The 12,012-nt window shown below is 48.5% G+C and overlaps 1 protein-coding gene across 1 annotated transcript; it reads right to left on the bottom strand.

Annotated features, from left to right (window-relative positions):
* Positions 1 to 2,679: 2,679 nt before the first annotated feature.
* Positions 2,680 to 7,350, bottom strand: LOC127216874 (glutathione S-transferase Mu 6). The gene is made up of 8 exons (XM_051177748.1): positions 7,294 to 7,350; positions 6,970 to 7,045; positions 6,493 to 6,557; positions 6,113 to 6,194; positions 5,916 to 6,016; positions 4,953 to 5,048; positions 4,758 to 4,868; positions 2,680 to 3,122 (listed from the first exon to the last, which is right to left on the bottom strand). Exons 1-8 carry the CDS (start codon positions 7,327 to 7,329, stop codon positions 3,033 to 3,035), a joined length of 657 nt encoding a protein of 218 aa, XP_051033705.1. The 5' UTR covers positions 7,330 to 7,350; the 3' UTR covers positions 2,680 to 3,032.
* Between the last annotated feature and the right edge of the window lie 4,662 nt (positions 7,351 to 12,012).

Raw genomic sequence — 12,012 nt, 5'->3', positions numbered from 1 at the left:
TAGCTAGGTGGTATCAGCTGGCCTTGAAACCATTTTCTCCTGTAACCGGCACCCTCCCTTCCCAGTGTCCTCACAGGAACCTTCAAAGAACAAGCCCATACTTCACACCCCACCATGCTACGCTTCCTCCCTTCCTTGGGTGTTCATAAGGTATGGCCTGGGGGCAATTTGACTCAACACTTCTCTCTTGAGCACCCTAGGGAATGGAGGGACCACGGATGAGGGGAGGCTGAGACCCTGAGAGATTGCATGGAGCAGAGCTGCCCCATCCTCTGGATTTTCCCCATAAGAGAAGATGAACTGGGGACAGGTCCTTGCAGAGGTAGTCTCGGGCCCCTTCATCTCACACCCTCAGCCTCTATCTACCTAGAAGTGAGACCAGTCTTTGCCATACATTCTGATAATCATAATGTTTTGCCTAAGCACATGGGGCCACACACACACATATACATGCTCGTATAACATGTATGTATATGTGTGAGTATTCATGAACTTCAAATTACTTTGAATCTATATCCAGAAAAGGAGTTAGCATGTCATATAGTAATTATTTTTTAGTAACTAATTACTAACAGCCTAATTTCCACAGTAGCTGTAGCATTTTATACTCCTAGCAATAAGGCACAAGCCTTCCAATTACTCCACATAATCACCAAGTCTGCCATCATCTACTACCTGACAGTAGCTAATCTGATGTGTGGGAGGCATATCTTCAATGCAGTTTAATTTTATGTTTCTCTACTAATTAGCGATTTTGAGCAACTTTTATGTTCTTATTGGCAATTGTACATCTACTCTAGAAAAAATGTCTATTCAAGTATTTTTCCTGGGTTTCAGTTATTTGGCTTTCCCTTTGTTGCAGTAACCTGTGTGTGCAGGTGTGTTCAATAGAACACAGGTACACCAATTCCTTATGTGGAGTTTGACATCCAGCAGAGGTATTAAAAAAGAACTTGGGAGGATAGGGAGATGACTCAGTCTACAAAGTACTTGTATGCCATTCAAGTACAAGGTCTGTGCATGAATTCAGTCCTTTGTACAGGTCAAGTCAAGTGCTGCTGTGATATAAACTTATAATCCCCAGGCTGGGGAGACAGACACTCTCTGGGCTTACTCTGTAGACAGCTTACCCAAGCCAGTGAGTACCAGGTTCAGTGAGAGATCTTGTCTCAACAAGTGAGGAAAATGTAGCTTGAGAAAGAGACCTGATATCAACCACTGACCTCCACATACAGGCGTGCACACACACACACACACACACACACACACATGCGCACGCCAGGCCAGGAACTATCGACCATTCTGATTCAGAATGATAACAATATTACTCTGGTTTAATATTTCTGTCTTCTTAACTTTTATATACTTCCATTAACATCTTTTTCCTGATGTTGTTGCATCTGTGTTTAAGTTGGTGCTTTAATAAAGGCTGGCTTAAAGGATTTTTACCTTATCAGATTAATCAATACTTCTCTTAAGTGAATAAAGGAAATAATCTCTTATCTTACTAGCTTCACCTTCTAATTAATCACTTATTTCACAGTGACCCTCGCATCCTGCCTACGGGTGCTTATTTCTTCACTGCTGTGGCAGGCAGCAGCTGGAACGTGGCAGAAGGACAATGCCCAGCAGGGCGTCCTCCAACCTGTTCCTAGACGGTAGGAAGTGCTTGACAGAGGCCAGAATCCAGGATCTGTCACTGCCAGAAGATGCTTCTCCAATGAGCCCAGCTCCTTGGTGGGTGACCTGACAGCGCCTCTAGTCATACACTGCTGTTCTAGTGCCTGGAAAAGTAGACTTGCCCATCTCCAGCTGTTCAAGGTCAGGTGTAGCCTCTAAAGTGTTCCTGTGAGAGTGAGCCTCTGTGTTGGACTCCAGCAGCTCCATATGGAAAAACTTCTGTACCTCATCCTGTGGTAGTTTCCAGAGCTCTTCCTCCAAACACTGGGACAAGAGTCTCTAAAAGCAAATCTTCACAATTTCCCGAACATTAACAACATGCCAGACACTGTCTGACATAGCAACAAGGCCAGGATCAATGAGCGAATGACTGGGCTTGATGAAGACGCCACAACACAATCACCAACAGTAGGGAATATTTACAGCAAAGCATCTTGGAGAGAGAGATGACTTCCAGGTGAAGCCAGAGACTGAACCTGGAGCCTGCTCACCCTTTGCCTACCAGCCCAGAACCTCTCAGATGCCAGGCTCACAGGTGCACATGGCCAATGGAGGTATTACACATGGCAGGATTATGAATCCCAGGTGAGCACTATCAGGGGACATTGTGACTCTCTCTTTTAAAAAGACTCATTAATGTATTTATGTGTGTCTGCTCACTTAAGTTCATGTGTGCCAAGTGTATGTGAGAGTCCAAGCAGACGCCATCAGATTCCCTGGAGCTGGGCTTACAGGTTATTGTGAGCCACCATTGTGAACCAAATCCAGGTTATATGCAAGAACAGGAAGTGCTTTTTTAACAGATTAACCATATTTCCCACCCCTGTGCATGATCTTACTTCCTGCCTGATTGAGAGCCCTCCCCACCACCCCATCCCCTCACCCACCCCCACCCCCATTCCCATCACCTAACTGTCCTTATGGATAACAGAACAAAGTCTGCACATCGATGCAGTCACTCCTCCGAATCGTAGGAAATAAGACAGGACACAAAGCAAGTGTGGCTCATACTTTACTGGAGATCAATCGAGGCTGGGCTATCCCACTCTGGAGACCGAGCCTGCATTCCAGGCAGTATAGATCTTTCCGCAACAGTGGGGGGTGGGTAAAGGCATCAAATGAGTTGCTCAAAGCACAGTGAGGTTGTCTGAGAAGAAACATGACAGAAACAAGGGAAGAAAGGGACTTTGCCAAGAAGGAGGCTTGAGTGAAAAACAGGGGAAAGGGTATGAAAAGACGGAGGGGGAAATGGGAGGGAAAGAAGTTACTGGAAGCTAGTTGCAGCCTAGTCAGTGTCCAGGATGCTGGGGGCACTGACAGGTCTTCCCTACCAGTACCAGCAGTGCAGGGTCCTACTTGTTACCCCACGTGGCCTGTTTTAAGTACACAGGGCTTGGGAGGAAGCGGTTGGTCTTCATGTAGGCAGAGATTTTCTTCAGGCCCTGTGAGTGGGAATGAGAAAGCAGGACCTCAGCTCTGCAAACTCACTCTAGGAACATCCAAGAGACTTTAAAATCCAGATGTAGAAAATTCACACAAACACCGTGCATTATCAGGCCCACCATCACCATTCGGCAGGGATGCTGAGGTACCCAGAGGTTAGGGAACTTCCTCATTCTCCCATGGCTAGGAGGGCAGGCCAGCTCTGTGGCTGCCACTCTGCTCTCTGTGCACACCCCTCCTGCCTCCCACAGGGAGCATTGTTACTCCTGGCTGCATTGACATGCCTAGGGAAAAAGAAGCCAGGACCCAGAAAACCCAAAGGGCTGAGAACTTGCATGCATGGCTTAGAAGAGAGCTCAGGTCCCACCCAGTGACTCAGAAAACCCTGAATATGAGTGGAGAGGGTGAGAGGCAAAGCAAGGAGCCACCAGCTCCAACTGTCCACCTGAAACTTCTCCACTCGAAGCCCCAAACCAACACCGCCTCTACTCTGAAGCAGTGGAGTGTGTTACAGGGCACCTCAGCAAAGAGTGTGCAGATCATTTCTAAAGACCAACAGAGCCAGAGATATCAGCTCCCAACAAGCCACACCCATCTGTGTCCAGAACAAGGGCTTCTGGACTCCACAAACTCTCCCATCCCTGGGCAAGCCAGCTCTTGTATACTACCAAGGCCACTCCACTCTAGAACCAGAGCTGATGAGAACTAACTAAAAATCAAATACATCCCTTGATGGAGAGTGAAGAAGCAGAAACTCGGCTTTCAGGCCTAGATCTGTTGCTATACTAATGGCTCCAATATGCAAATCTGGAAGAAAAAAAATGGGTCTTATTCTTTTCAAATCAGAGAGTTCTGCTATGTTTAACTGTGAGATGAGGGCCAGGCAAATATTTAATGCCACATGCATCTCTGCTGTGCCTACTGCTTTCAATTGTACTCAGTTCCAGAATATCCTGCTGGGTCTGACCCTGTGCCCCACACAGAAGAAAATTCCAAAGAAACTGAATAAAAATAAAGTATGACTTCACTTCATAGAGGGTCATGAGATATGAAGGAGGAGAGGGATGCAAGAGCACACCCACCAACAGAACTCCTCCCCGGGAACCGCCCAGGATCGCCAGGCTTTCCTAGTCATGGACACTATTGACTGCAGATCAGGTTTGACCACTGAGGATGCTTTGGTTCTGCTCTTCAGTCTGCCTTGGTCTCAGCCTAATGGTTGCAGGAACAAAAACATTCTTCACATGTTCTGCATACCACAGGTCCTGGGCAGGAAACTCAGGCTGTACAAAGGCCTGACTTTCCTTTTTGCACAAATCAGAGAGACACTGAATGGTGCCTTTAGAAGCCAACGGCAGTCAGGAGCCCAGAACAGTCTCTGCTGGAGCTAGGACCTTGAGCCTTCCACAATCCCAAATTCCTTATCAGTCCAGTGGGACATCTAACTATCCAGGTTGTCAGCTGTTGCAATGATACATTGACTCCACAGATCTAAGAGACTGATCACAGATCCTGGCAGAAAGCCAGTGCTCAATAGTTCCTTGTTATTTTTCTTTTAACCCTCAGGACTGGAGAAGCATCCTGGAAAGGGGGAAGGGGAGGGCATCCAAGAGGAAGGAGGATCAGAGCATCACCTCAAAGCGGGCTACAAAGTCCTTCAGGTTTGGAAATGCATCCAGGCACTTGGGCTCAAACATTTGGTGCTGGTCAAGGACATCATAGACGAGGAAATCTGCAAAGGTGACCTGCAGGAAGCAATGGTCAGTGGGATGGGATCTGGTTGTCTGGGAAGAATGGCAGTCCCCCCCTCTCCACTGGTTATCCTTTACCTTGTCCCCTGCAAACCATGCCCGCTTGCCCAGGAACTCTGAGTAGAGCTTCAAGTGATCTGGGAGGCCCTTCAAGAACTCTGGCTTCCGTTTCTCCTGAAGCAGAAAACAGGTGTCACAACCCTCATACAGGCCCCAAGGGAGAAAGTATAGCCTCACGGGGCTGGGCAAAGGAGCAGGCACCTTCCTAATACTGGGCCTGCACCATTTGATACCTCTCTGTTTTCATGGTTAGACTCCTATCTGCTAGCTTCATCTCTCAGGAGTGATTGAAAGTTAGATGGGAATGCCACACTGTCCCTGAATCTGTCACAATTGACCTCTAACCTAGGACTTCTCGACCCAGAGATCCAATAGAAGCAGAAAAGCAAAGTACTTAACAATTTCAAGAGAAGAGATGAAGTGATTTCTAAGCAATGGCACAAGAACAAATATCCCATCAGTATGGGAATAGGGTGAATATATTTGAACAGTGTCAGGTATTGAAAGGGACAGTGGTCCTCCAGCTGAGCACAAGCTGCCTTTTAGCACGAGGACCTCAGTTTTGCTCCTACTGAGGACTCAGCTCTGGGAAAGCTGTTGGGTGTGCTTCTGAACACCCAGGACTTCTTTCTCTCTGGCTTTCATCTGTGAACCCCAGGAATAGTAGTTGGTATGTGAACTGGACAAGGTGGCACATGGTAGTGGTCAAGGTCAAAGTTGAAGGGAACTGAACATATGAATTTACTACACGGGAAATGAATTCCCGACCATTGGTGTGGTGACAGTACTTCAGAATTTGGAATTGATACATGGTGTTTATCGACAAAATGGGGATGAACTGGGAACTCAACATGTTGGTAGGATAGGAAAACTTGGCAAATCAGTATGGGTAGGTTCAAATTCCAGATGACAAATGTGGGTATGAACACAAGCATTAATGCTTCCTACAAAGCGGGTCTATGCCATACAGAAGGGACTCACAAAGTCAGGGCTGTAACAGAGTGTGCCCATCTGAATGCGGGTGTCCATAACCTGTTTCTCCACAATGTCCACACGAATCCTCTCCTCCTCTGTCTCCCCACCTGCAGCACACACGGCAGAGACTCATCCTCAGCATCCCACCCCAGCCAATCCCAGGGAGGTGATCACCACACCCCACTGCAGCCAGCCCCACTCACACAGGTTGTGCTTGCGGCCAAGGTAGCGCAGGATGGCGTTGCTCTGGGTGACCTTGTGGGGCCCATCAATTAAGTAGGGCAGCTGGATGGACAAGTAGGGATAGTCAGATGTGTTGAAGGGTCTGTGCATCCCTGCCCTGATAAGAACAGGGCTTGGCACTCAGAGTGCCTGGCACAGTGAGCCCCCTACGAACACACTGAATAGGAGAGCTCGAACAGATGCCATGAAGAGCTGGGACACAGCCCATCACAGGACACCGTGCAGCCACCAGGAATGGGAGCAGGAGAGCTGAAGCTCTGATCCCAAACCCCCTCAGCCAGGCGAGGAGATGAGGTGAGGACGCCATGCCCTCCCCAGACCTCCCCTTCCCTGTGCCTACATTGGGGAAGTCCAGGCCCAGCTTGAACTTCTCATTCAGCCACTGGCTCCGGTCATAATCAGGAGCTGTAGATAAGATGGTGTGAAAAGAGATTGCCTGGGTCTAAGCCTCCTTTCCCCAAACCTCCCTAAGAGTCGAGGGCATGACCCCTTGTGCAGGGAATATAAGGTGTGACCCAGTAAATCTTCTATCCCAAAGCCGTGCACTAGAATAGTGCCTTAATTGCTGTAGGCCTTCCATGACTAAGGCTTACAGAAGCACTAGGCCAGTACTGGGCGAACCTCAGCCAGTTACAGCCAGAAAAAGGCCAGCATACCACAACCAAGGTTCTGCGTTGAAAAAGAAAGATGCACCCTAAAAGAGGTTTCTAGAAGGTATTTGCTCTGGGTTCAACTGGAGGAGAGCCAAAGAGCTGAGAACCAGGGAACCAGGCAGAAGCCTCTGGGGAAGAATCTGACTGAAAAAGGGTGTCATTACCGTCGCCCATGGTGTATCTCTTCTCTTCATAGCTTGTCTCTGTGTATTCCAGGAGCAGGCGGATGGCGTGGCCCAGCTGAGAGAAATGGCCGGTAACAAAAGTCACAGTTAGTGAGATCCTAGATGTGTGACTTCACCTCCTCTAGGAAAGTCTCCCCACCTTCTACTAAGAAGAGAGGTGGGTGAGAGGGAGGGCAACAAGAAGTGAAGAGAGACTGGGCAGGGTGGTTCTGACAGAGACAGGGCTCAAGAAACCTGTTGGGAATCTTCCTTTGTGTTCTGACCCTGGGCTCTTCCCACCTGGGGACCCAGCCTTTCACTCACTCCACGGATATCCCAATAACCCAGAGTCACGGGCATGATTTCTGTCCCAGCCTTGGAGAGTGCAGTCAGGCCAGTCTACAAGAGGCCTCGGGCAGAAGCGGTGCACAGCATGGAGTCTGAGCAGCTCCGGAGCTGCTCCGCCCCCCCCCGCCCCCCCCCCCCCCCCCGCTCCTAAATGAGCCACCACCCTCTTCCGTCCCCAACCATAGAGCCCAACCCGGCATGAATGTGGGAGTCAAAGCCAATCCAAACCCAGGGGCCATAATCCGGAGGCGGGGCTGAGTTTTCAGATACCAAAGGCAATGATTGGCAGGCCTGCTCCCGTCTGCCCCCTGCTGGATCCTCAGGAAGTTAGCGGTAACCCTGAAGACAGGCCAGCTATGACCTGTTCTCACACACACACACACACACACACACACACACACACACACACACACACACACACACACAAGTCCTTTCCTTGTAGATGGTTTTTCACACCTAGACTGTGGGAATTGTCTCTCAGGGAGGCTCAGACCTCAGAGTATGGATAAAAAGGCATTCTCTTAACCCGAGAGTCTATTCCTGTACCCGTTACTGGAAGAAAGGACTCTGCCAGTCTAACAAACTCCAGGCTCTATTGTCTACACAACCTGGAGGCATACAGCAGTGAAATGGGATCGACCCCGAACGGGGCCAAACAGGAGAGCAACCGGTTCTGTGTCTTTTTTTGGTGGTGGTGGTGTGTGTGAGGTGGGGAGATTGGGGGCTGTCTGAGTTACTTTCCTATTGCTGTGACAAACACCATGACCAAGGCAACTGTGATGGTTTGAAAGAAAATGTCCCCCAAAGGGAGTGGCCCTATTAGGGGGTGTGGCCTTGTTGGACGAAGTGTGTCACTGTGGGGGGTGGGCTTCGAGGTCTCTTTTCTCAAGCTCCACTCAATTTGATCATCAGTCGACTTTCTGTTGCCCCTGAGTCATCAAGATGTAGCACTCTCAACTCCAGAACCACATCTACCCGCACGAGGCTATGCTGCCCGCCATGATGAAGATGGACTGAGCCTCTGAAACTGTAAGCGAGCCCCCCCCCCAAGCCCCATAATGTTGTGGTCATTGTGTCTCTTTACAGTAATGTAAACCCTGAGACAGAAATTTATAGGAGAGCATTTAATGAGAGTTTACCGTTTCAGAGGGAGAGTCCATGGCCGTCGTGGTGAGGGGCATGGCAGCAGGAATGCAGACAGCCAGGCATGGTGCTGGAGCAGTAGCTGACAGCTTACATCTGATCAAAAGCAGGAGGCAGAGAGAGAGCTAATAGGAATGGTAGGAGCTTTTGAAATCTCAAAGCCGGCTCCCAGTGACACACCTCCTCCAGCAAGGCCACACCTCCTAACCCTTCCCAACCGGTTTCAGTGACTGGGACCAAGGACTCAAACATATGAGCCTGTAGGGGTCATCTCGTTCAATCACCACCTGGACCCTCCCTTTGGTCATCAAGCTAGGGACTATATAAGTGAATGAGTACTTTGGCCATATCTGTGAGCTAAATCCAAGAATCAGAGACAGAGGGCTTGTGAAATTGAAAGGTTCCCACCACTATGGATAGAACCCTGAACTTAACAGAACAGTGGCCAGGAAGAACCAGACGCCTCCCCTGATTCTAAGGGACAACAGGATTCTGTCCAGAGAGGACCTTGAAGGGCTCTGCAGAGGATACAAGTACCTAAGCATCAAACTCTCAGCTGCCCAGCTCACTGGCTTCAGCCTGAGCTCATGCTCTGCCTCATGTGCGTTTGCATTCAAGAGGGTAGCTCAAATGTCTTTCAAGTAATTGTGGCACCTCTGGTTAAAACTCAAAGACAAAATCCACCAATGTTACCTGAGAGCCAAGCCTCCTTTTTTCAGGTTCTTAGCATCAGTGATTTTTTTTTGTTTGTTTGGGTTTTTGTTGTTTTGTTTTGTTTTTTGTTTTGCAAGATTGGGTTTCTCTGCATTGCTTTGGAGCCTGTCCAGGAATTAGCTCTGTAGATCAGGCTGGCCTCGAACTCATAGAGATCCTCCTGCCTCTGCCTCCTGAGTGCTGGAATTAAAGGAGTGCACCACCAATGTCTGTCAACATAAATGATTTTTAAAAACAGAATTTAAAATGAATTTAAAAACATATTCTAGGGGCAGGGGAATGGCCTCATTTATATTTTCCAGTCAATGGAATAACCCATATGAAAAAGTTTGTCATGGTGGCAGACACTTATAAACCCCAATGCTAGGGAGGCAGAGACAAAAGTTTCCAGCAGGTTTCCTGATGCTGTCTACCTGATTCAGCAGTCTCTAGGATTTGTGAGAGAGCAGCCTCAAAACTCACATAGGAAGGTGTTGATGAAGACACCACATGTCAACTTTGCACCTCTGCATACATGTGTGCACATGACAGGAACACGTATATACAACTCAGGGGGCTCAGGGTCATGAAGTCAAAAATTAGCTCACTGGGGAGGCAGAGGAACAAGTAAATATTTGACTATTTCTGTGAAGTTGGGGAGTAATTAAGGCTGAGAAGCAGAGGTCCTCTGGCTTCCCAAAGGCTCTCTTTTAGAAAGCTCATTAATGAATCTGAACAGGGAGCATCAGGCAACAGGTGAGCAGTGGTAGAGTCAAAGGTTCCATGTCCAGCCTTCTTCATCCTGAGCCACTTCTCACCGACTGAACCAGCTGGAGCAAAGCTGTGGCATAAGCCACGGGCAGAGGTGGAGAATTCCAGACACAGACTCTACTCTTTGGGAGCTGAAGGTCCACTCTGGGGAGAATTGACTCTGTTCTAACATTGGTGAATAATAGCATTCACTCAGTGCAGTAGGATGCTGAGTGGGCTGAACTGGATGTGAGTAGTTTCAAGTTCAGAGGAGACATAGGGTCTGTGTGAATGATCCAGCAGGGGGCGTGAGATGATTAGAAAAGGCTGGGCTAAACAGGTTCTGCCATCTGACTGGAAATACTAATAGCACGGTTCTTCAAAATGTCCTCTCTCCACACGTAACCCACACAATGACTGACACTATGGTTAGTTCAAGCGATGGCCTCTGACCACCCCTGCCTCCCCACCCCACAACTTGCAACCAGCCCCTCTCACACAGGTTGCCAACATTGTAGGTGTCCTGTGCCTGCACCTCACCAATAAGACATGATTGACTGTGACAGCTGCCTCTCTGTGTCCCATCTGCATGTTGGGAACTTCTGCCTTGGCCTGCTCTCTCTCTCTCTCTCTCTCTCTCTCTCTCTCTCTCTCTCTCTCTCTCTCTCTCTCCCTCCCTCCCCCCTCTCTCATAACTGAGATACAGGTACTTCTACAGACAGGAGTGTCGGGAGTGTCAAAGCACATAGGCAGGGAGTTAGTCATTCCCTCCCTGGTAAAGGGCCCCTCCGGGTAGCAAAGCCCTAAACAGAGGACTGCATGTAAGACAGGACCACTGTCCTATCACGTACTAACTAGGCCCTTCGTTCTTCAAGAAACCCTTGTCCAGAAATGTCCTTCAGACTTTCAAGCACTTGTTTATGCCAGAAATATAAGAAACGGAATCCAGTTAGGTGATATCAGCTGACCTTGGACCCAGTTCCTTGAGATACAGCCCTTCCTCTTCACTCCCCCCCAACAGGGACCTTAAAGGAACAGGCTCTGTTCTCCCTAGAAGAGCCTGAAACTTCTTTCTCCAGACCCTTACTGCATCATGCTGCCTTTGAAAACTCTTGCCAAAGGTCAACTCGACTCAGTGCCCTTTCTCTTGAACCTGAAAAGCGAACAAGGAGAACATTCCCTAAAGAAGGAGGCTGAGATCCTGAAAGACCCTACGGAGTAGAGATGCTCAGTTTCCTGGACACTCCCCAGGAGATGAACTGTCTTCTAGGTTGCCTCTCTCTATGAGCTGAATCCTACTGCACTGACACCAGGGAAATAAGAAAATCGGGGAAAACGAGACAAAGTATAGCAAATAGTAAGTGATGACAGACTGACCAAGCCAACTCTGATGCAGTTTTTCTTTTGTTTGTTTTTAAGAAAGCCGGTTCCCCTCCTCCATCCTAAGGAGCAAGAGGTACACTGAATGGAGGGAGCCCACTGGAGTCTAGCCACAGCAAGTCACATTTTGTTGCCTGTGTCTGCAGAACTGTCTTAGGCGGCTTCGGGCTGAGACCTTCAAGTGGATATTTTTATCTCTTCTAACTGTGAACACAGTGCTCAGAGATCTTTTCATTTGCATTCACCTTATTTACTTTATCCTTAGACTATGAAGTTACTCTTGATTCTTTTCTTTAATAATCACACTTAAAATTCCAAATCTAATGTAGCATGTGGCTTTTTTGATGGGGACATGTGAATTTGGGGCAGAGACCGTGCAGCAACCTACCCGTCGCTCTCCGTTTTCTTTGTTATGTACTTGCCATATTTCCTGTGGTAAATTCTATAACTTCACATTTGTCGTTGTGTTAGTTCAGTATCGGTCGCCACCTGTGTTAATGCTGGCACTGTCACCGTTCTGTGACTCCTTTCCTTTCGTGAACGGGAGGTGCAAGCAGCTGCCCTCCCCTCCACCCTCCAGAGACCAACATCTCCGGGACTTTGTGCCCCTCACGTGTTATAGTGCAATGTGGAAGTACACACAGGGTCATGTTCCGCACACTTGAGGAGTAGGTGAACTATCTCGTGAAGTGGTAGACGTTTAGAACAGGAGACGAAGCTGCAAGGGAA

This window comes from Phodopus roborovskii, unplaced genomic scaffold, assembly GCF_943737965.1.
Source record: "Phodopus roborovskii unplaced genomic scaffold, PHOROB, whole genome shotgun sequence".
Classification (NCBI taxonomy): Eukaryota; Metazoa; Chordata; class Mammalia; order Rodentia; family Cricetidae; genus Phodopus; species Phodopus roborovskii.
This window is presented reverse-complemented; position numbering and strand designations above follow the sequence as displayed.